Raw genomic sequence first — 21,956 nt, 5'->3', positions numbered from 1 at the left:
GGCGATTGCGACATGTATTACCTATACCCAACCACCGCCTACCGCGACGGGCGATGTTATTTAATGTATTAATAAGCTGGAAGAAAGTCAGGGGTAGACAAACCACTATGAAACATCAGTTCATAATGCCGTGAAAATTGGGCTAAGGTATGAAGGTAAGTGCAGACTATGTGTTTTGGACCAGCGTGATTATTGTAACCAATGTTTGGAAACGTTGGGTGAAATACATCAGAATCATTCCTACTTTATCTTCTCTCAGATCCTTAGTCTCAACATGATCTCATGGTATTTTCTACTTCACAAATCATATCTTGTATGTCTAGTCTTATCTACACCGATAATGTTTCTACTTCAACCGCTCTGGAATTTACCGTGATGATCTCTTAATGTGGAGCGGGGAATTAAATCTGTGCACGTATGTCCCGGGTTCTACGTCCCATTCAACTGACCGACTGATTTTCTATTTGCTAGTTATACATTATAAGGATGCCAAAAATTTCTTTATAGAACATACTTTTTCGATCCATAAAGCTAATATTTCGAATAAATAATGTTAGACTTATACTTGACTAATCATTAATGTTACTAAAACCTGGAATGGTCGACATTACAAAGTTAACGAGGATAAATTTATATAGAGGTTGAAAAAAATTTATACAAGAACCCTCCAATTCTGATTTCAGGAAATAAAATAACGTGAAGTATCCGTGCGAAATGTTGATAGCCTAGACTGTAATGTTTCAAATAGTCTAATTGACTAGTCATAGTCATTATCATGAGAAGGGGTTTTGTGTAGATTTTAAAAAGTTCACTAGTTGAAATCATGAGTCAATTGAAGCCAGATCACCATGGAAAACCTGTAAGCACTGGACGGCCGTTTCGTCCCAACATTGGACTCCTCAGTCGTTACTAATTGAGTCCAACCAGGTCTGTTGTGAGATATCAGCTCACTGAAGACAATGGTGTACGGTGGTGCAACTTTGTGGATTGGTTGAAATTAGACATTAACACCGTTGGATGCCGGCTCAGTGGTCTAATGGTTAAGCGCTCGCGCGCGAGACTGATAGGTCCTGGGTTCGAATCTCGCGGGGCGGGACCGTGGATGAGTACTGCTGGGGAGTCTCATACTAGGACGAAACGGCCGTCCGGTGCTTCCAGGTTTTCCATGGTGGTCTAGCTCATGATTTCAACTATTGAAATCTCTAAGAAAAATCTCCACAAAACCCCTTCTAATAATAGTAATCATCTGCTCACTAGTGACTGACTTCAAGATGCATTTCCTGGAGTTCTAGTAAATAGTCATTATCGTTAAGACTAGTTAGAGATGAGTATATATATATATATACCTAAGGTCAAATCAGACTGTTATCTCTCGATTGATCTTTTTTTGGTAGCCTCTGTGTTTTACGCTACACTATTTGCTGTTAACGGTTTACATTCTATTTCTATTTTTGTAACTCATATCTTATAACAGGCGTTATCACTGTATTTTTTCACCACAATCGTCCATACTTTTAACTTGATTAATTGACTGAGTCTACGTTTTGTGTTTAGTGACATTTCTACTTCTCGTATTTTAACGTGATTGTGATCGCTGCATTTTGAAACTATTTAATTTGGTTGAGTTATTTACTTAAAAATACTAGCACAAAATTTACTTTTGTTAACTTCTAACAACACTGAAACTTGATGCAATTATGATCTGCATGTCAACTTACTACTTCAAGTAACATTGATATTGCTCAGTTATTTGAAAAAAAGTGACTTCCATTTGACTACAACTCTTACAGTGTAAACAAAGCTTTTTATATTTTGGTTTTGTGAATTTATGTTCTATTATTCTATAATACTGCTACCTTATTTTTAAAAAGTTCTCATGCTTTCACATGCAACTGGATGGTTAAGTTAAAATCTTGTCACGAATTCTGCCGTTTATCTGAGAAATAAAGATCAGTAATATACAAAACCATTTGTACCTTTTAAATTTCTAGACGTTAACTATGATCTAGTCAAACTTCTACCATTAATTTATTATATAAACAAAGGTGATAAGTTTTGAAAAATGATCATTCATGGTAAGCAATCTAAGTACTTGATTATAGGATCATATAACTCTAAACATGGTTGTTACTTCATTAAAATTATAAAAGACTAAAGTAAATCACCTACTTTAAAGCAGAACTATAATCACTAGATATAACTATAGCGCGCATTGAATTATTATTCACTGGACAGTTTACATCAATTGGATTTATAAGCATTGAAGATTTTTCTAGTCCATTGATACGTATGGCTAGTAGAATAAGATTCCACTTTTCATAAACAAAACTGAAACATAGAAGGGTAGACAGAGAGAGGGAGCGAGAACGAAAGACTATAGGAAAGAGGAGAAATACCTCATAAATGATCATATAGATTGATTTCACAACAGAAAACCAAGGCGAAATAGGTGTCTAGTGCTCTCTAGTTTTCAATGAATCTTCAAATGATGTGGAATTAAGACAAAAACTGTCTTGCCACGTAACTACCATTCACAATACACTTAAATAAATAATTTTGCTTTATTGAGATGTATGGAAATTTTTAAAAAAAAGCAGTACATATGGGTCTGGAAAAGAGTATTTGATAAAGCAGTGAATTTTGTTTTCCACAAAGTCATACAAATCTATCTCCTACATCACAGAACAATCAGTAAACTGAAATTTAAGGTTCTTAATTTTGTTAGTTTGTGGAAATGTGTTCATTTTGGAAGTAGTTTTCATTGCAAACTGATGTCGTCGAGAAAACCAATGAAAACTATAAACAACTGGACAGGTATTTCAACCTAGTTTAATGCTCGCCATCATTGTGCACTTATAACTTCATATGAGATAGAAATTAAGACCTTCGGACCTTGGGGTGAACTCAATTCTAACCAACTATTGAATTTAATCCAGTTATGAGCATTATAACTTTACTATTCATTCTAGCTCGTAGTATTTTTATGATTTTTCACATTTTAGACTGGTCGCACTATAAATATACCACAAAATATGGATACTAAGTCATTTTCTTGTAACCGGTCTTACCGTTGAAACTAAAAAGACTTTTGCTTGAATAAATATACTTAGTACGGAACTTTTTATATTAATCTGAGTTCATCCGTCCTAATATGTTTAAGTAAACGAAATTAGTTAACAACTGAGTCATCAGGTATTCATAACCAATCTTATGATTCTGCATCTAGATGCACAAGTGTTTTGATTTTCGAACACTACAAAACACTATGAGGGAAATGGAAATATCTTGATATCTTTTTTATTAAGAGAAAATAAAGGCTAAGGGATGCTTGCTTCAGAATAACTTGTTCAAATCAATAGGCTTTGGTCGATCTTAATTATCAAACATACAATTATTTTTGTGAAATAAAGAAAACCTAAATAGAGTTAGAATGGGCAAATTAAGACGTTTAAAAACAGGTGATCTCTGGGAGAAAAAATCTACTTGAACATGTTATATTTTTCATGTGATTAAATTGCATTTTATAATTTAATGTATCATTCAAATTCACTTGATATTAATTGGTTATTTTAGGCTTTTATTTTCGTTGGCTAACCACCGGTATTTCATTATTTTGTTGCATAAAACGTTCATTCGCACATTAAACGGTTTTTGTTTTTGGAGTAGTGCCGAAAATAAACATGTCTACATCAAAATCCCTTAATAACCAAAAAGTTCGACACGTACAAATTCACTTGTATATTCTATAAATATTGGAACATTTAAGAGTTATGAACAATAATTCATTTGTTTTCCTATGCAGCATCTAAATGGTCTTACTATTAGACAAGTTTACAACATCATCAATGAAAAATGCTGTACAATAGCACTTTCACGAATGTAAAATTGGTTATTAAGATATACTTAGTTAACTTGAGTGGGTATTAAGCTGTGAAATGATTCAAATTTCAAACCCACAAATCGTACGGTTTATTTTCACCTTTCTTATAACTGAGTTATTATTTCCTACTCTACCATTGTGGTGGACTCAACTCACAAGATTGTTTGTAAGTAGTACGTAGCGAAACGTGGCGCTGAAGTTGTTACAGTCGTCAGACGAAGAGCATGGTGCAGGTAGAACACATGATGACCAGACGAAAAGATATTTCGGATTATAGAACACACCGCAAGATGCAAATGAAAGATTGAAGATTATATATACGTGATATATAAATGCTTTGTAATTTGCCTGTATTCTTCGTTTGGACCGTCGCTTTTCAGCCATGAACACTAATCTCCGTGAGTCATTATAATATACTAACAGATATTGTATATTAGTGAGTGTTACTTTCAGTAGATTAGTGACACCTACTGCCTAGGTTGATATAAGGAAACAAATCGATAATGGAAATCTAAATGTAAACTTACATAGCTAAGTCTCTAATAAATAGGTTTGAAAATTCATGACTAATGCCAACATCATGTAGTTGCATTCGAAACCCATACTCATATTCTATCCTCCAACGTTCGTACTAAAACAGGCCGAAATATAAAAGTAGATGAACAGCATAAACAAGTTAACATTCAAGTTCTATTGTCTTTAAAATATAGTTTTTTTCCCATAAGTGGTTTGATAACCTAAAAAATTTTTCTAGTCAATAAAACTTCAGTTAAGTGCATAAACTAAGCATAGATTTCGAACAAAGAACCTAACATGACAATCCCAAATTCCGATGAGTAAATTTTCAAAATATAGTACTATCACAGCAACAACACTATTAGGAAATTCCAATAAAATTTTTATCTCCAAACTGGAGAATAAAAATAAAACTGCGAAATTTACTATGAGTACATAAATAACACAAGGGTGTATCAGGTGTGAGCACCAACAGTTAATTGTTACCAATCTATTCACTGTTTCCCTAATTAAGTTACTATCCACTGAGCATATTTAGTAAAATCAGTTTATTCGTTAAGTAACTAACTAATTAGCAAGTTTATGGTGCTATTATATCCATCACTCTTGAGAGTTGTATTTTTAGCTCCAAGTACAAGTGTTATGATGTACGTTCATTTTAAAGAGTAACTAGTGGTGAGGATGTTTTATTGATATCAGTTAAGTTTTTTAATGATATGTCAGTGAAAGGTTGTTTCTCACGCAAATTAATGATTCATTTATACGCTAATTTGTCGTTTAATGGTATGTAATGCTTAAGTTGTTTAGTTCTTAGTGGCGTCTTAATTCTGTCGATCAAGCTGCGCTGCAACTACCATGTTATGTAACAATTGCATTGTTTTTTTATGTTAGTAGGATTTTAAGTTTAATGCACGTCCTATCGTTTATCTCCAACCACTAAATATGGATTTCATGTTTTTGAAATACTTGTCACTGTGTACTTTGATTGTCATTTCTAATAGAAAATGATAAATATTTGACTTTCAAGATTTAGTTTTTAAATAATTAACATTTTATACAACTTGATTGTGAAACGACTCAATAGTTAATTTCACATAAATTTCAAAAAGTATCTTACTTCAAATATTCTTGGTTTACTTCCATGTGCATTTAAAAGATTTACAATCAACGTTGAGAAACCCGGTGCTAGACAATTGTACGCCATTAAACCTAATTTTAGTTCTTCCATACAAACTACCATATCGTTGGCTAAATATGTCCAACGTGGAAAATTATTCATTAAACACTAAAAATAAATAAACGAGAATATACGAAATGATATATGACTTGCAAAAAATAAAATGTGCAGCATTTCATAGATTTTAAAACATGCAGTAATAATGAACTGCTGTTAAAATAGGTTTATAGTCTTGCAAGAATTTCATCAGCATTACTGAGATTTGAAACATGTAAAGGAACAAGAATGTTGAAATATGTTTCAGTGATTTGTGATCATGAGAATCATTTAATTTAATTTCTGTAGATTCCTCATGTGTAAACGACAATATTGAATCCTGTTCAAATACTATGATAGAATAAACTGTTATTAAATATCTTAGGTTTATACATTACGTGGCTACTGCTGTTCAAATGTGACAAAATCGGGCTCCATACTTGTTTAGTTTGAAGTGTTCGGAAAATTTCAACAATGAATACGACAATTGTTAATAACTGTGATGTGACCGTATTTCAGGCTTATATAAGGATCCTCTCAAGAGTAAGTGGAAATAATTTATTCATATTTTACTATTTCGAAATATTTGTATACAACAGTCATATGTAATGAATATTTAAACTATCAAATAGAGAAAAAGCTTCAAGTTCATAAAACTAGTCAAAGTCGAATCAAAGAACAGAACCAATTTCCAGGAATCTGCCAATCTAACATATAGATACAAAGATATTAAGTGTATATCTGTAACGAACTATGAATATTTGGACCGGATTTGTCATTTTACGCAGTCAACCACTTTATTATTTTTAAGTAGAAATCAAAGTGTTCGCGAATTCCCATAATGTTGCAGAAAAAAATCTTCAGAAACTCACCTTATTTCTAAAATAATGCAACTGCAAAATAACGCGTAAATTCTTTTTTCTAGCCTTTATTGCAATTGCTTGCATTATATTTGCGCTGTCTTCATCATCACGAAATTTTGTATTTGGTGTGGCTAATATGAATGCTGCTCGTGCTTCTTTTAATTTAGTTCTGGCTAAATCGTGTGGATTATTCGGTGTACCAACAAAATATCGAACCCATGCATGATATGGACTAAGAATTGCTTTCAGTGCATAATCCAATGGTATCCTTTTTAATTTTTAAAAGTAAATGGTTTGAAAATATTATTTTCCATAATAAAATCTTCGAATGAAAAACACTATCCAAAAAATCATGGTTAACATTTTCTCAATTACATATGGGTTCAGAGCATAATTCTGAATCCTTTTGATAATAATCAATTCAATCGAGGGATTCGTAGCGCGATTCAACACAATAATGCCTCATACATGCTGACCAATGGGAAGTTAGGTTTGTAGTTCATAAAATGAAGTTTACGACTATCATCTGTTAAGTCTTAACAAATAGTGATACTTGGTACCTGTTTCAAGAGATACAACTGTGAGCAGTCTATGAATTGTCTAATTTGCATGTCTCCAAATCAATGTAGCACTCGTCATCAAACTGCACTTTAGAAAGCTTACTCGCGTGAAACCTCATCTTGCATTTTGCATACTCGTAACGACATATAACTTATTTTCTTTGTAACATCTGAAATAATGTTGTAACATGTATTGCGATCGCGTCATATTTATGTCGTCATATATATAGGCTCAACGATTAATATTCTGCAAAGAATGTAAACTTTAGCCATTGAACTCAAAATTATTCAACTCGTTGGCTTCTTAGTCTAAATCTAGACAGTTAAAGATATTGTAAAGCAATAACCAATCGAGTCAAACAAAAGTAAGGCTACAAATCTCAGTGACGAAAACTATTTTATTAGCTTTTTTTTATGTTTAGAACTGCTAAATATGTAGATATTATGTAAAGTCATTCTTTGAATTCATATCCTATCCTATTTTTACTGAAAACATTTACATAACCAGTACTGCACTGTCCGGAAGCTCAAGAAGAAATAATTACTACTCCATAATGAATAAAAAAAATTATGCAATGCAAATTAACCGATATTTGAATAACTATTTTTGATTAAGTACACCTGATATAGATTGATGTTTATTGTAATCTCTCCCTAAAGAATTTTTAGTTGTGTAAATTTTCGAAAAGCTTATGAAAGACAGTATAAAGCTATGTAAGTCTGTGGTTATAGTTTTAAGCCTTGTCACATAATCAAATTACTAAACAAGTCAGAAACTTTTACAAAAGTGATTGATTTCTAGCGTAATATTTATATGAATAAAAAACTATGCACACTTACGGTCTCAAAAGTACCATGTTTATTCTCATACGTCCTTTGGCTTGACATCCGTAAAGGAAACCTTTGATAAAAGCTCGTATACTTTCGTTATCAAAATTTCCGCAAACGATAACATGTCTGTAGAATATAAAACGAAAAATCTCGAAATACTGTAATACGAAAGTAAGTCTCATGGTATTACTAGTGACTAACTTATGAATGGATTTTTCTTAGCCAAACTTTGAGAAATCAATCGCTCAGCAAATTAAAGATTGATGGCTGGATGACAGAATGATGATCAACCAATCTTAATGTCCAACTGTTGTTCATGATTTGGTTCTCTGATTTTCACTTAGTAGCCTAAATGTATTCTGCTCACTTTGAAACCTAAAGGTCTTGATGCACTATGAAGTCATAATAACTTATGACTCGTAAAGTAGGACAAAACAACTGACTTGTGGTTTGTGGTCTTTAATGGTTTGCTAAATGGTACTTATCTGCAATTAAAATCCCTCCTAGTTTGAAAGAAAAGCCACAAAGGGATATGTATACATCCTGATATTAAAAACTTGGTATGTTTGTGTAGAACAATTATATCTAATATTTAATGTTACCCATCAAATTGTGGTCAAGTTTTCATGGCTTACTGCTAAGGTAATAATAGGAATACTCACTTTTTGTTAACAGTGTTAGAGTCTCCTTATTATTAATAATGGCGAATTCATTTTTTCAAATTCAAGTTTTTGCATAACCTTTACCCGTTTCCGATTAGGTGTCACTACTTTCTATTCACCAGTTTTGTGTGTTTCAAGGTCATTCCTTCGTTATCATATATGCTAATTCGAATTGTTCTGGTTAATTACTGTTTTCTTCTAGTTTTTCAAGTGTTGTGTGCCAGTTGCTGTTATCTAGCACTAGAACAGCTCAATTGTTTCTTAATTGGAAAGTATTGTAGGTTAAATGGAAACTCCATTACCGTTATCGATTCTTTTATAAATGTGTAATGTTTATTAATCAGACAAAGCGTTTATTAAAATAAGAGTTATCTTCACTAGTAATGCTCAGAAATTCACGCATCGTGTTGTACTCACAGATAAATTTACCAGTAGGCTTTTATTTTATTAATTAATCTTTAAGATTAAGTCGCTTTATCCCAAAAGGAGTATCATTTTAGGTAAGATATAAAACAGTACTTGTAAGGTGTGAAATAACGAAATAATACTCTAACTGGAAGATGTTTAGTATAGAAAATTCTTAATTGCTAAAAGCAAGATAAAAATATATTCGATTGTGATGTTTGATAACTTGTAACTAAGTGAAAAATCTAACCTATTGATTTACCACTCAAAATTAAAATAAAAACTTATAACTTTAAAAACTACTTCTGTTAAATAAAACATGTCTTCATGTACTCACCGTTCACCTGAAATTGGTTCATATCGATCCGAAGAATTAGTATAGTTATTATTGAAATTACGAAATAACTCTGGTACAAAACTTGCAGAAACACCCTTAAATTTCAATGAAAGTAATAAAAACAAAAAAAGCATTTATCACTTGAAAATATTCAACATATTTCACTGATAATACATGTTGGAAACAATGAGCTTATCCACTTTCTGATATAATTTTAACTACTTATGGTTAACACTCCTGTTCTTTGCCTCTTTTGTGTCCATATAAAAAATTTACACTGAATTCACACTTCTTATTTATTAATAATGAGAAAGAAATACAATATTTTTGAAATGATAAATCCAAATTTGTTTATACAACTTTCGAGTACAACTTATTGTTTTTATCCTCTGAGTAAGGAATATATATATATATATTAGTTGTGTCATTTGAATTTTGTTTAGTATGGTCAGCAAATTATCATTTCAAGTATCTTAGTCTTTCTTATATTTTACCAAATCAGATGGACTCCCGTAACAATAGATAACTAAGTGATATTTATATATTTATGAAGTTGTACAAGAAAATGAATACCACATTTCTCTAATCAAATGGAATTCACTAAGTTTATTTTTGAAATAAAAATTGTGTAAGATTGTAAATCTGTGAAATACTTCATAGGTGAATTTATTCCAGTGTATATAGACATTGACGAAATGTACGTTCAAAGAGAGAGAGTTGACTTAAATCCATATGAATAACCAGAAATATGAGACAGAATATTTTTTTGGACATATTTAATTTTAACAAACAAATCTCCTATTTTAGAATTACAGTGTTTACTTGAATGGTCAGTATACTTATGAAATAGTTGACCAAGTTAGAAATTTAATTGTTTTTATTACTTCTCTTACTCAGGTTTCGTTGTCTAGACAATTTTTTAGATACCAAGGTATGTAAAATGAAATGAACTAGACAGTAATTTTATCATAAAAGCTCAATAAAAATGTATGGTGATTTCGACCAAACAAATCTTTGGTATGTTTTTTTTTTAGTTCGTATATTATTCTAACAACAAATTGTCATAATCAAGTTCATAAGTTTTTAAGTGTGGTATTTAAAAAAAAACAACTGAACATTAAATGTAGCTAAGCACAAATTTGTTCCATATTCTTTGCATTGAACTAGAAAATTATGGAAACTGTTTCGTTAAATATAATTATTTCTAAATACTAATACAAGTTATATTTTATGTTATTCATGAAGACTTAATAAAGTTTTAAACGAATGGAGCAGCTGATTATTATTTTTGATCATTTTAAAATACGTTCTATTTCAAAATATAGATCTACAAACGAAGAATATTCTTTACAATAAATTCTTTTCAGGTTCTAAAATTATAATATACAAATTGATTAACCAATAAATGGCCAGGTTTAAGATAAAATTCATTGTCATAGTTTTGAAAAGCTCTATTGATGTGCTTGTTAACTTTGATCTAGCTTCATAAGACAAATGTTGTAATTGTATCAAAGCAAATCTTATGGGAAAATTCGAATCAGGCCTACATTTTCTGAGTATAAACTAATAAAATGATTCAGAATTTTGCCTATTTCTACTAATATTTATCTCAGAAACGTTAGTTATTTATTTCTAGGAGAATCCTAACATCAAACTTTTCCTTTATAATAGCTAATAGTGGGAGGTATTAATCATACATATAGTCTAGAATAAGAATATATTATTCGGTATTTATAAATCATACTAACAAATTTCAGAAGTTGTAAGTGTTAAGATCACTTATAGACCTCAGTCAGCACGATTTTACCTACTTTATTTAATAATAATTCAATTATCAGTATAGGGTTGTATAGATTGCTGATTTTCATTGAAACTATGAACCGATCGATGTTAGACCGTCAGTGAAAACCTGGAATCGCTGGACGGATGTTCGGTCCTAGTATGGGACTCCTCGGTAGCACCCGTCCGCGACACTGTGCACGGGAACCGAACCCAAGACTGATCTCGAGCGTAAACTCTAAGCCTCCAGACCTTTAGACCAGTGGAATTTGATCGTGTTGGGTGTGAGGCAGTTACCCACCGAAGACAACGGGGGACGGCCACATAATATCGTGCATCGATTGAAGTTAGAGACCAGCAAGCCGTCATTCAACGACAATAATGTCTGTGTTAAGTGTTTGCGCGCGGGACCGAAGGTCCTGGGTCCAAACCCTGCGTTCAGGATAGTGGATGCACACTTCTGAAGAGTCCCATACTGAGAAGAAACGTCCGTCCAGTGATTTTGTGCTCTCAATGATGGTCTAATATTGACGAGTTCATGATTTCAATGAAAATAATTTAATTATCATCTGTTTTAGTTAATTTATTAATAGCTTTTAAAACCCACATGGATGGTTGAAGTAACAGAAATTAAATAATGAACTAGCCCATCTCAAAAGATTATCCAGGTCTTCGATGACTTTTCAAATTTTTTTAGTTATAATTTAAATCAGTTTGCTTTAAGTCAATACCTCAAATTACTATTTCCAGATAAAACATCTTAATTTATTTTCCTATAGAATTCATCAAAAATAGAAAACTAACCATAGCAACTGGTATAAATATACAAATAAATAATCTCCCCAATGTTGAATGGGTTACATAATCACCGTAACCAACAGTAGATAATGTTACTAAAAGAAAATAACAAGACTCGAAGTAACTCCATGTACCACGATGATTTTCATTCAACCAAAAATCTCCCAAATGTTCAATCTATCATTGATAACAGGAATGTAGACAGCACAAAATAAAAGAAGTTCTGTTTTCAATAAAATAACAATAAATTTGTATTATTAAGCAAACAGATCTATAAAATACGAAAAATATATCGTAAGTAGATACTTCTACACTCTCCTGTTCAGTTACCTAGTAAACATTTTATAATCTGGCTTAGAGTTGACTTAATTTTCATACCATTAAACAAAAATTAGCCAATAAAGTCTAAATAAGAATACACCATAGCGAGGCTGATGTTTCAAATCTACCTTGAGTGATAAATAGGTGAATATTCTACCCTTCGGTGATACAATGAATTTCTAAGAGGACCTTTTAATCGACTAATGAAACGTTGGTGGTGAATCAATGACTTTTATTTGTTCAAGCACAATTCGTCTTATGAACCATTTTTTAAACAATAATGTCAGACTGATAATTTGAAACGGTTTACTACCGAATTACTGTTTTTTTTCCAGACTTGTACTTTTTAGTAAGTATGAAACACTTACAACCTCACATAGATTTAATTTTATAATGTTTATATTTTATTATAAGCAAATTACCAGATGATGTCATTCCAAGATGAAAATTATTATCGAATCGTTTGTTCAACACAAATTACACAATTGAAAAATCCGGCACAATTATGTATCCACAGTCACAAAAACAAATGCTTTAGCAGGTTAATATGTATATATCAAACTAGTGATGTTATTGGTCACGTATCCAGAGGCTGTTGACTTATATTCTTTATAGTTAATGGTCTACTTGTATATTTAGTGATTATCTACTTCGTAATTTCCTAAAATATAATTCCCTATATTATCATCACTTATTTGCATATGAACCAGCCTCCCAATCAAAATATTTCCAGTCAGTTTAATTACCAAAAAAATCATTAGTCGTGACAAATCGCAACATTTGTGGATATACATTTATTCTTATGTTTGACTTATACATGTAGTTATAGAATATCAAGAGGAATTCACTGAAAGGAATTATTAATATAATCTATTCTTGTTGTATACAGTCATGAGTTATGCGCCGTACTCTTGCCAGTGACGCCAGTATTGACGTGATGGAAAAAGAAATCAACTTTTAAGTCCTGTTGAAGAAAGCTCATCAATGAAAAAATCTCCTTTAAAGTGAGTGGGGAAGGGTTCAAAGAAAACAGCAAACACCTCAAGGGGGTTCTAGGCCTACATATTCAGTGATAATTTTTCGCAAGTTCATGACTCGTGATCCAATCACTCTCTTTAATCATCAGACTTAGCTCCTCGAGATCTTAGTTCGTCCATAATATGTAAAATGACCATTCCGTGTTCGCACTGTAATGATATGAATAAAATAAACTGTGTGACCATGAGGCAGCTGAACAGCCTTACTTCTAAAGAGTCCTAGGGATACTTCTAATAAGTGTGACCGAAACGGTACAAGTGTATTGACACGAATAGAGAGTAGCTGAAGTCAATGAGATCCATATACTGTAGATTTTGCAAAATGAAGGCTATATGACCTTTGTTCTTGTATTACTAGACGCACTAGTTGAAGTCGTTCACAATTCACAAGTAAGTTAAAAATCTTAGCGATTGTGAAGCCAAATCCAGCCACCTTTTTTGTGATGGGTGTATGCATTAACCTATCTCAGTAAGGGACTGTTATATCTGCTGTATCCGAAGAAGAAATAAAGGTAACTTTGAATTTTTGACATTATCCTCCTCCACGATACAACAATATCCTTACATAGAGTATTAGTAACGACTTCAACTAGGTCATTAAAGAATATAAGTTAAAATCTTATGGATATTAAAAATTTTCATGAAATGATAAATATTCGTGATATTTTAATGACTACATCAAATCCAATTAAAAACATTAATTTGTCATATTTACTATAAACTCATAATTATTTGGTGGTGCTTAATAGTTAGAAGTGAAAAAACATTCATACAACTAACCACGTGCATAATCCCACTACCAACCATCCATATGGTGAACAATGTGAACACGATACGAGCTGACTGAATTCCTTGATTTGACGTTATCACACCCAAATAAGTGAGTGTATCAACATAATACAAAAAGCACATTGATCGAAGAAAATTCAAGTCTGGAATTGAGACGATAAATCAAAACTCTATTGAATCGGTAGATTATAATGTTAATATTTATAAGCTTTATCTAACGATAATATCGTTATTTGTCAATGCTATTCTGTCATTTGATGCAAGATTAGGTTTAAAGAGTATATATGTAAATTCCATGAAAACCCATATAATATGGAATGATCATGCTAAATGTGTTTCTTTGATTAAAAATATCGTAGTTGGTTTTAGAGTTTGTGAGTCTTCCCTAAAAATAATACGATTCTATTCAAATAAGTATTTGAAGAAACTTGCAGAAAACATTGGTGATTTCAGTCAAATTTGTCTAAACTTTCACTTCACTGACTTTTATTTATTACAGTTGTTATGGGTTTACTATAAAAAAGACAAATTATAATGAGCTATGTCGTTTTATCAAATTCATTCATGATCATTTATCGTTTACTGCAGATGCTTGCAATTAACCGTTATGCTACCGCTCTTTTCTCTCTTAACACTTTACTTCTACCTTTTACTTGACGTTAATCAACAATAAAAACTAACTTTGAAGGTGCTTTTCTTTATTAATTAATATTATATTAAAAATGATCAAAAAGAGTATTTTAGTATTCTTGGTTTTTTTTTAAATCGTACATTGTAATGGTACTGCTTGACAGTAAATTAAAAATCTACTGATTCTAATTTCAAAAGTTGGAGTTCGAGCAACAACCAACTTACAGAGACGTGTATTCTTTTTATTTTGCAGCAGTTTTGAATTGGCGTAAACGAAGCACTGGAAATGAGACTTCTGATCTCAATATGCTTCATATTTTTATTTATTTTAACTTTCTATATAATTTGGTACCCACCAGTCCGTTATAGTTCAGCATGATTTTGGATAAACTATACTTTGATTTGGTAACTGTTAATCACAGTATAACACTCACTTTAGTGTATTCTCATCACTCGATTATTTTAGTTTTCTTTAAAGTGAAATTATTAGATTTTTGAAGAAGTCAAAGTGTAGTAAATGACACAGTACAGTAATAATCAGAGTAAAATCACTGTTTAGTACTAATGATATTATATTCAAGCTGATATCCTAGCTTTATGTGATTTTTAAAAGACATGAAAAATTTTAAGATGTTTAGAAATATGAGACCACCACCGCTCCTTACTTCAACAATGTAAAATCCTATTTAATTGATTTAATCTACAAAAATATATGAAACCGAAAAGATCAATTGCTTAACACATGATTGGAAGTTAGTTTAAACATATATCTAGTTTATGTAACAACTAACTTATAGTCTTAATTGGCATTTCGTTAGTTAGGTCATGTACTTTGTAGAATTAGATATGTCTAAGACATGTAATATCACATACACTATTGATAAATAGTGAAGACTAATTCAGTTCTTACTTTTTATCATCCTGTCCTTATTTTTTGAAATTTTTGAAATAAAGATATTTCGCTTACGTTTTATATTATGGCGGCCATTGTATATAACTGTTAACACTTTCAATGTAAGTAGGTCGATATATAACCACTTAATTGTGGCTTTTGTGGAGATTTTTTCAATAAGTATACTGTATCCATCATAAACCAACATCAGCTGAAGAAGGTAGTTAATATTTAATAGCTCTTAGGCCCGGTTCGATATGTTCCAAGAACCTGCATCCACAAGATCACAGGGGAGCAGATCTAAAGGTTTCTGATTTTAAATAAGGATAAACTATTGCTGTAGGATATATTTTTAGTGTTAAATCAATCCTTCCTAATGACCTTCTATAAATGCAGAATACATAATGGGCATTCTTAGGTACATAAGTGTTCTGGTTTTATTAGTTGTGGAATAATTTCGTTGAAGGTTGTGTGGATAATGGCCATGATTATCCCATACTAACGATTTTCTTAGACTGACTGTTGTATTATCAAGCTCTTTTATTTAGTTCCTTAAAGATTACTGATTTTAAGGATATCATATAATCCCCGAACCGGCACACTGCTTCATTACCACTTATTAAAAAGTTTGATTGTTAAGTCCTTCAAAATTTCTCCCTAGATCAAATACAAAGTAAATCATATTAGATTGCTTATTGCTTATCTCAAGTATATTTTTTCTACTTCATAGTAGGTTATGAGTAAGTTATATTATATATCAAAAGCTATATTTATTATTGATAAGGTAGCCTGGTATGTTAATCAGGGTTAATCTGGGGCTGTTAATCTAAATCCAAATCTGATAAAAACCAATTTTCAAAGTAAAAAGGACTGAAGTTCAGAGAAGCACTTATGTGTTTAACTCGGAATAATAATTAATATCAACAATCCTTTCTTCTAAATAGTTATCTGATTAAGAGCTACAATAAAATATTACTAATGTTTACCTGATCCTGACGTTTGACGTAGATTTTTCAGAATGTAGTTACCTACTGAAATCGTGGAACTTCTGCATTTGTTCAGTTACTTAGAAAAGGTATGCAGTAACTATTGTCGGTCTTCGTTTTTAATGTTTTTCATTATGTATCAAAACAAAAACATAGACCAAGAATACTACAGTATAAACTACTAATTTATCATATAAGCAAACTTACTAGTACAGAAGGATTGATGGTTGTACTCACAGAGACAGAGGATGCAAAAAATCTCGCCAGTAGATGTCGATCTTACCTGCTAGTCAGCTAAATAAATTTCAGAAGGTCGAATTCTAGAAGATATTTAGCTGAGAAGAATCTGGAGGTTATCGCTCTAAACTAAGGATGTGTAAAACTTCATGTACCTTTACCCATACTTCAAATAAAGTTTAATTTACTCAATTTCTAAAGAGCTTGGTTGGTAAATCACCGTATAAATAAACTGGAATTGACCAAAACGACAACTCATTTTTATAAAGTCTTCAAGAAAAGCTTCCTGCTAATATTGATTTTGGGGAAAATATAGACACCAATAAAATCCTCGTTGATGTAATGCCTATGTCTTGTATAAATGTAACTCTTAATCAACGTGGGTTAAAGTACGAGACTAAGAACTCAATATCAAGACTAGTAATGACGTTTCAAGCAAGCTGAAACAAAAAGATAATTTTTAGAATTTAGATCAAAATGGATTTCTTAACAATCTATGTGGACATTTTATACTTGTTAAAGTTGATTTTAGCAGATCTGGAGTAACGTTGACCATTAGTCAATATAACTAAAAGCTATGTATACTTGTTATTCTCGAAAATTTAATGGATATAAAATTTTTATTAAAAACATTGTCTCTATTTACCGACATATTCACTTTCTTAAATTGGTCTCAAAACACGAAGTATATATTAATATCAGTTGTTATATATATGGATTTACTGATTGACATAAATCAACATAATAAATTGTTTGTAATAATATTAGATAACCTCGCTAGCCTGTGTTACTATATAAATATTTAACAGTGCTTTATTGTAAACATTAAGATAGTTTACTTCACTAATCAGCATAATGTTTATGAGTCACTCGATCGATTTCTGTGTTATATTAATCATTAAATCTGGTTCATGAATAATAACGATAAATCAAGAAATGATGACTAGGAATTACGATTTTTCAACACATTCACTTACCAATATGACGATGCGTTTCAAAAACACTGCATAAAGCCGGTGGGATTGAAATTATATCGATCAGAGAAGAAAAACTGAGAACAAAACGAACCCGATCAGTAGCCGCACACAGCTAAATCAGATTAATTTGTTTTAGGAAAGCAAATAAATATTTTATTTAATTACAAATGTACACCACTCATATTATTACGAAGTTTTTTTGCAAAATAAGTTTTATTTGTAAAATACAAAAAGTTATTTTCCCATAGCTGTTCTGGCTTTTGTTTCATACTGAATAGTAAACAGTTTAACCACTGAAATAAATTGATTCTGTTGAATGGAATCGGGGTATATCACCCTATACTCCGAAGCACGTGACTTGTGACTCGAAGTTACAGTTCAATTATTTGGAAGTTGGGTTAGCTAACAAATAACCCGTTACTTCTGTCCAACTGTCTTTAAAATATGTCAAAACAGATTGAATATAGTGGAACTAAATTCGAGGGGCAATGTTTATATTTTCAAAACGGATAAGTGATATGCCGGAAAAATCTCTAAAGATTATATGTTTTATGAAAAATAGTAAGTGGCTGGTGTGACAACAGCCACTACCTTCGTCCTCATGTCAGTTTTGCAACCTATAAATATGAATAAGTTTTATTCCGTTTCTAGCGTTAAAGTTTTTCATCCAGCTTAGGTTTCTGTCTTTGCATTGCCAGTTTGCCAACCTTTAAGAATATGATCGTGATAATGTCGGATCACGGAACACAATAACCAGTTATCGTTTAATGCTGAAACAGTAAGTATAATAATGCTTAACCGAAGTTTTGTTACGTTAGTTATCATAAGTTACCCTAGTAGATTGGTATGAACGATATAAAGAAGAACAAATCGTTCATGATATTAAAAAATAACGTTTTCATAACCTAATCAAATTTCACACTGTTATCTTTTTCATATAAAATAGAGCCGTTTAAATATCGAAAATGATAATTTCCTAGGTTTGTTATACACTTTATCGATTGGTAATGTCTTGTAACAAGCCCTTATCATGTTATGAACAGATGAAATGTGCATCAAATACGTGTCATTGCATTTATATTAGTTATTTTACCGTAACTCTTAATTTATTATGTAAATATTTCTATGTATTTGTGGTGTCCATGTCGATCATTTATTTCCATCTATTGTCCTATTGGTTGCAAATGCACTCAGTCAGTGGTTTGTGACACACATATGCCTCATATTCATAGACGAGTACATTCTTTTCCTTTGGTTGGTCTGACTGTTATATTCTTGACCTGCTGAGCCAGTACACTCGTAATAAATCAACTGCAATCTAATTTTTATTTAGCTTACGAATGTCACTAGTTGAAATAAGTCTAACTGTGCATCCTAGTTTATTCCAAATAAAAATACGAAGTGAACCAGTGCCATTTAATGTAAGAGTCAGAAGATATTAATTTATAAGCTTATAGTATGAAGAAAATTACAACATTATATAATACTCTTCATAAGTGTACCTGTAGATGTTTGGTGCACACTAGCAACATCAACTAGTAAATCACCCAGCATGCGAATGCCTTTCTTAAACTTAATCCAAATATCCACATTCCATTAACACAATGTACACGAAAAATGCACTCGATACTTGGCTTGATTATGGATCACTTTTATCACCTGTCTATAGCTCTATACGTAGGTTGGGACTCGTCAGTCATTAGGATCCTAAACACCAAGTTTCAATTCAGATTTTTACATCAAACCAGTCATGCATCACTGTCTTACGCTACAGTTGATTCTTGAAATGTAGTTATGACTCCACAGTTAGGGAACAAATACTTCATTAGGGTTGAATTTTTCAGGCTTAAAATCAAGAAACCTATTGATTGATACTGATGAGTCAAATGTGCTTTAAACAGAATAAAAGCATGAATACCACTAAAAAGGCTTTTTTTCTAATTTAGAATCTTAGACCATAACTATATTTTAAGGAATCGTGCATCTGAGAACAGCCAATACCGCCCGTTAAAAACCTCTCATTGTCTAGGAATTCCAAAATGAAAGTTTACTTCTTACCGACATAATTAATCTGAAGGTTTTTCAATCAAGATCTGTACGGCAGTTAACGATTTGTTTTTTACTGAATTATTTTTATTATGATTGTAGATAATACGTAATTATAGTTACTATTTATCTATCAGTTCACAAATAACAGACATGTAAACGATATTGCATAAAATAGGGTGTGGGTCTACTGTACCACTAAGACATGTATATCGAAATAGGTTTGTAGAATTAGGAGCGTTATTCATAACCAATTTAGTTTTTAATATTGAATAGGATCCCCAGTTATAGATTAGCTTATTATTATTTACCTTTAAAATATAATAACCCAAGCAGAACAAATTGATACCAAAATTGATCCAACTGAGGATTTTCGAACGTAATGTATGGCATATACCACGTATACTCACAGGAGGATTACTGAAATTAAAAATGAATTGTTTGTACAAATCCTTTTAAAAGTTTGTAGTAAAACGGATGATAAATTTACATTTTTTTGTTATTAAATGTAGTACATTGAATACTAGATATTTGTTCAACTTCCAGCCCCATCAAAAAATAACATTTCTTTTACACCGCTATTCTAAAATGACAAATCAACCTCTTTGCTTATTACTATGAGTATAACCACATTAAATTGAATGAAGAATTTATATGCAGCTGATTTTATTGGGGTATTTGGCTCAGATGCATACAGTAGCTAAGTATTTTTACAAATTCGTCTTGATAATCGATAAATGAGGTAATAAATAACCAATCCATGAAAGCACAATATAAACCCAATTCACTCGAGGTTTCTTATTAAATTTTAGTTTTATGTCTAAGTGATCATTAGCCGATCAAATTTTTATATTCATAAAGTCTGTTTACTTTTTTTAAACACAACCTAAATCAAGACTACGCAATGGCGGGGTTTTAGATTTTAAAATAAACATTATTAAAAGCAATGAATGATTAGTTAAAAGAGGCTTTATTTACAGTTTATTTTCTGAAATAATCTTGATTTGCTGACATTTGACAATCTGATGATGTGTGTTAAGTTAATGCTGTCAACTAATAAAATATTTTAATTAGTCAGAGTAAGATAGCATTTTCATTATATGTTGCTTACTCATTAATACAGTAGTTTCTTTTTATATTATGTGAGTTATGATTAAAAATTCTTGACTAAGTCTTGGATCTCACTTTTAACTTACGAAAATATAAAAATGTATGAAATTCGAACCTTTTCAGAAGACCGTTTTTGGATGCTTTAGTATAGAAACTGGTATTGTAGCGCACAGCAGTAGTGATCTTAAAAATAACCTCTTCATTCAATGATATATGTTTGGTTAAACTAGAATCACTTAGCTTAAATTATTAAAAATTACACCAGGTCCCTTTTGTATGCATTTTTATTGTATAGATTTAAAGGGTTTATTAGGAGCTGTCTTTTCAGTGATGATTACTTACTTACGCCTGTTACTCCTCGTGAAGGAGCATAGGCCGCTCACCAGCATTTTCCATCCAACCCTGTCCTGGGCAATCCCTTCAGGCTCCTTCCAGTTCCTATTCATCCTTTTCATATCTGCTTCTATTTCTCGACGTAATGTGTTCTTTGGCCTTCATCTTTTCCGTTTCCCTTCAGGATCTCAAGTTAGGGTTTGCCTCGTGATGCAGTTTGATGAGCTGCGTAATATATGTCCTATCCATTTCCATCCTCTTTTTCGAATTTCTTCTTCAACTGCGAGCTGGTTTGTTCTCTCCTATAGAACGCTGTTGCTGATGGTATCCGGCCAATGGATGTTGAGTATCTTGCGTAGACAACCATTTATAAATACTTATACCTTCTTGATGATAGTTATAGTAGTTCTCCAAGTTTCAGCTCCATACAGTAGAACTGCCTTGACGTTCGTATTTCAGTGATGGTTAACAGTTACTTATTTTTTTACTAAGGGCGTATTTTCAAGGTTGCTTTACTGCATAAATTACATTCCTAATAAAGCTTTACAGAACATTCCAAATGCGTTTTACATGAATGTTTTCTGACGTTATTGTGTCACATTTCACGAAATAGTATACAAGAAAAAACTCATAATAATTTGATTCCATCACTTGAGTTTTGTAGTATTTATCATCATGATGGGTGATGTGTTCTACAAAAGCGCTTGAGTTTAAAATATTGTTGACAAACATGTTTGGTTGGTTAAAATGTGAC

The 21,956-nt window shown here is 31.5% G+C and overlaps 1 protein-coding gene across 3 annotated transcripts in view; it reads right to left on the bottom strand.

The window, feature by feature from the left end:
• MS3_00003037 (uncharacterized protein) overlaps positions 1-21,956 on the bottom strand; it is a gene marked incomplete at both ends in the record, with an annotated part of 60,214 nt that overhangs the window by 22,905 nt on the left and 15,353 nt on the right. For all 3 annotated transcript variants that reach the window (XM_012941269.2, XM_051210715.1, XM_051210714.1), the window contains 10 exons: positions 2,170-2,328; positions 4,408-4,511; positions 5,514-5,681; positions 6,482-6,740; positions 7,873-7,989; positions 9,268-9,362; positions 11,851-12,021; positions 13,983-14,134; positions 17,714-17,825; positions 20,071-20,179. In XM_012941269.2, the coding sequence (XP_012796723.2) occupies positions 2,170-2,328; positions 4,408-4,511; positions 5,514-5,681; positions 6,482-6,740; positions 7,873-7,989; positions 9,268-9,362; positions 11,851-12,021; positions 13,983-14,134; positions 17,714-17,825; positions 20,071-20,179 (1,446 nt within the window). The remainder of the gene's footprint in view (positions 1-2,169; positions 2,329-4,407; positions 4,512-5,513; positions 5,682-6,481; positions 6,741-7,872; positions 7,990-9,267; positions 9,363-11,850; positions 12,022-13,982; positions 14,135-17,713; positions 17,826-20,070; positions 20,180-21,956) is intronic.

The sequence above is a fragment of the Schistosoma haematobium genome, chromosome ZW, assembly GCF_000699445.3.
Source record: "Schistosoma haematobium chromosome ZW, whole genome shotgun sequence".
Lineage (NCBI taxonomy): Eukaryota > Metazoa > Platyhelminthes > Trematoda > Strigeidida > Schistosomatidae > Schistosoma > Schistosoma haematobium.
Note: the sequence above shows the minus strand (reverse complement) of the source record. Positions and strands in the feature narration are given on the sequence as shown.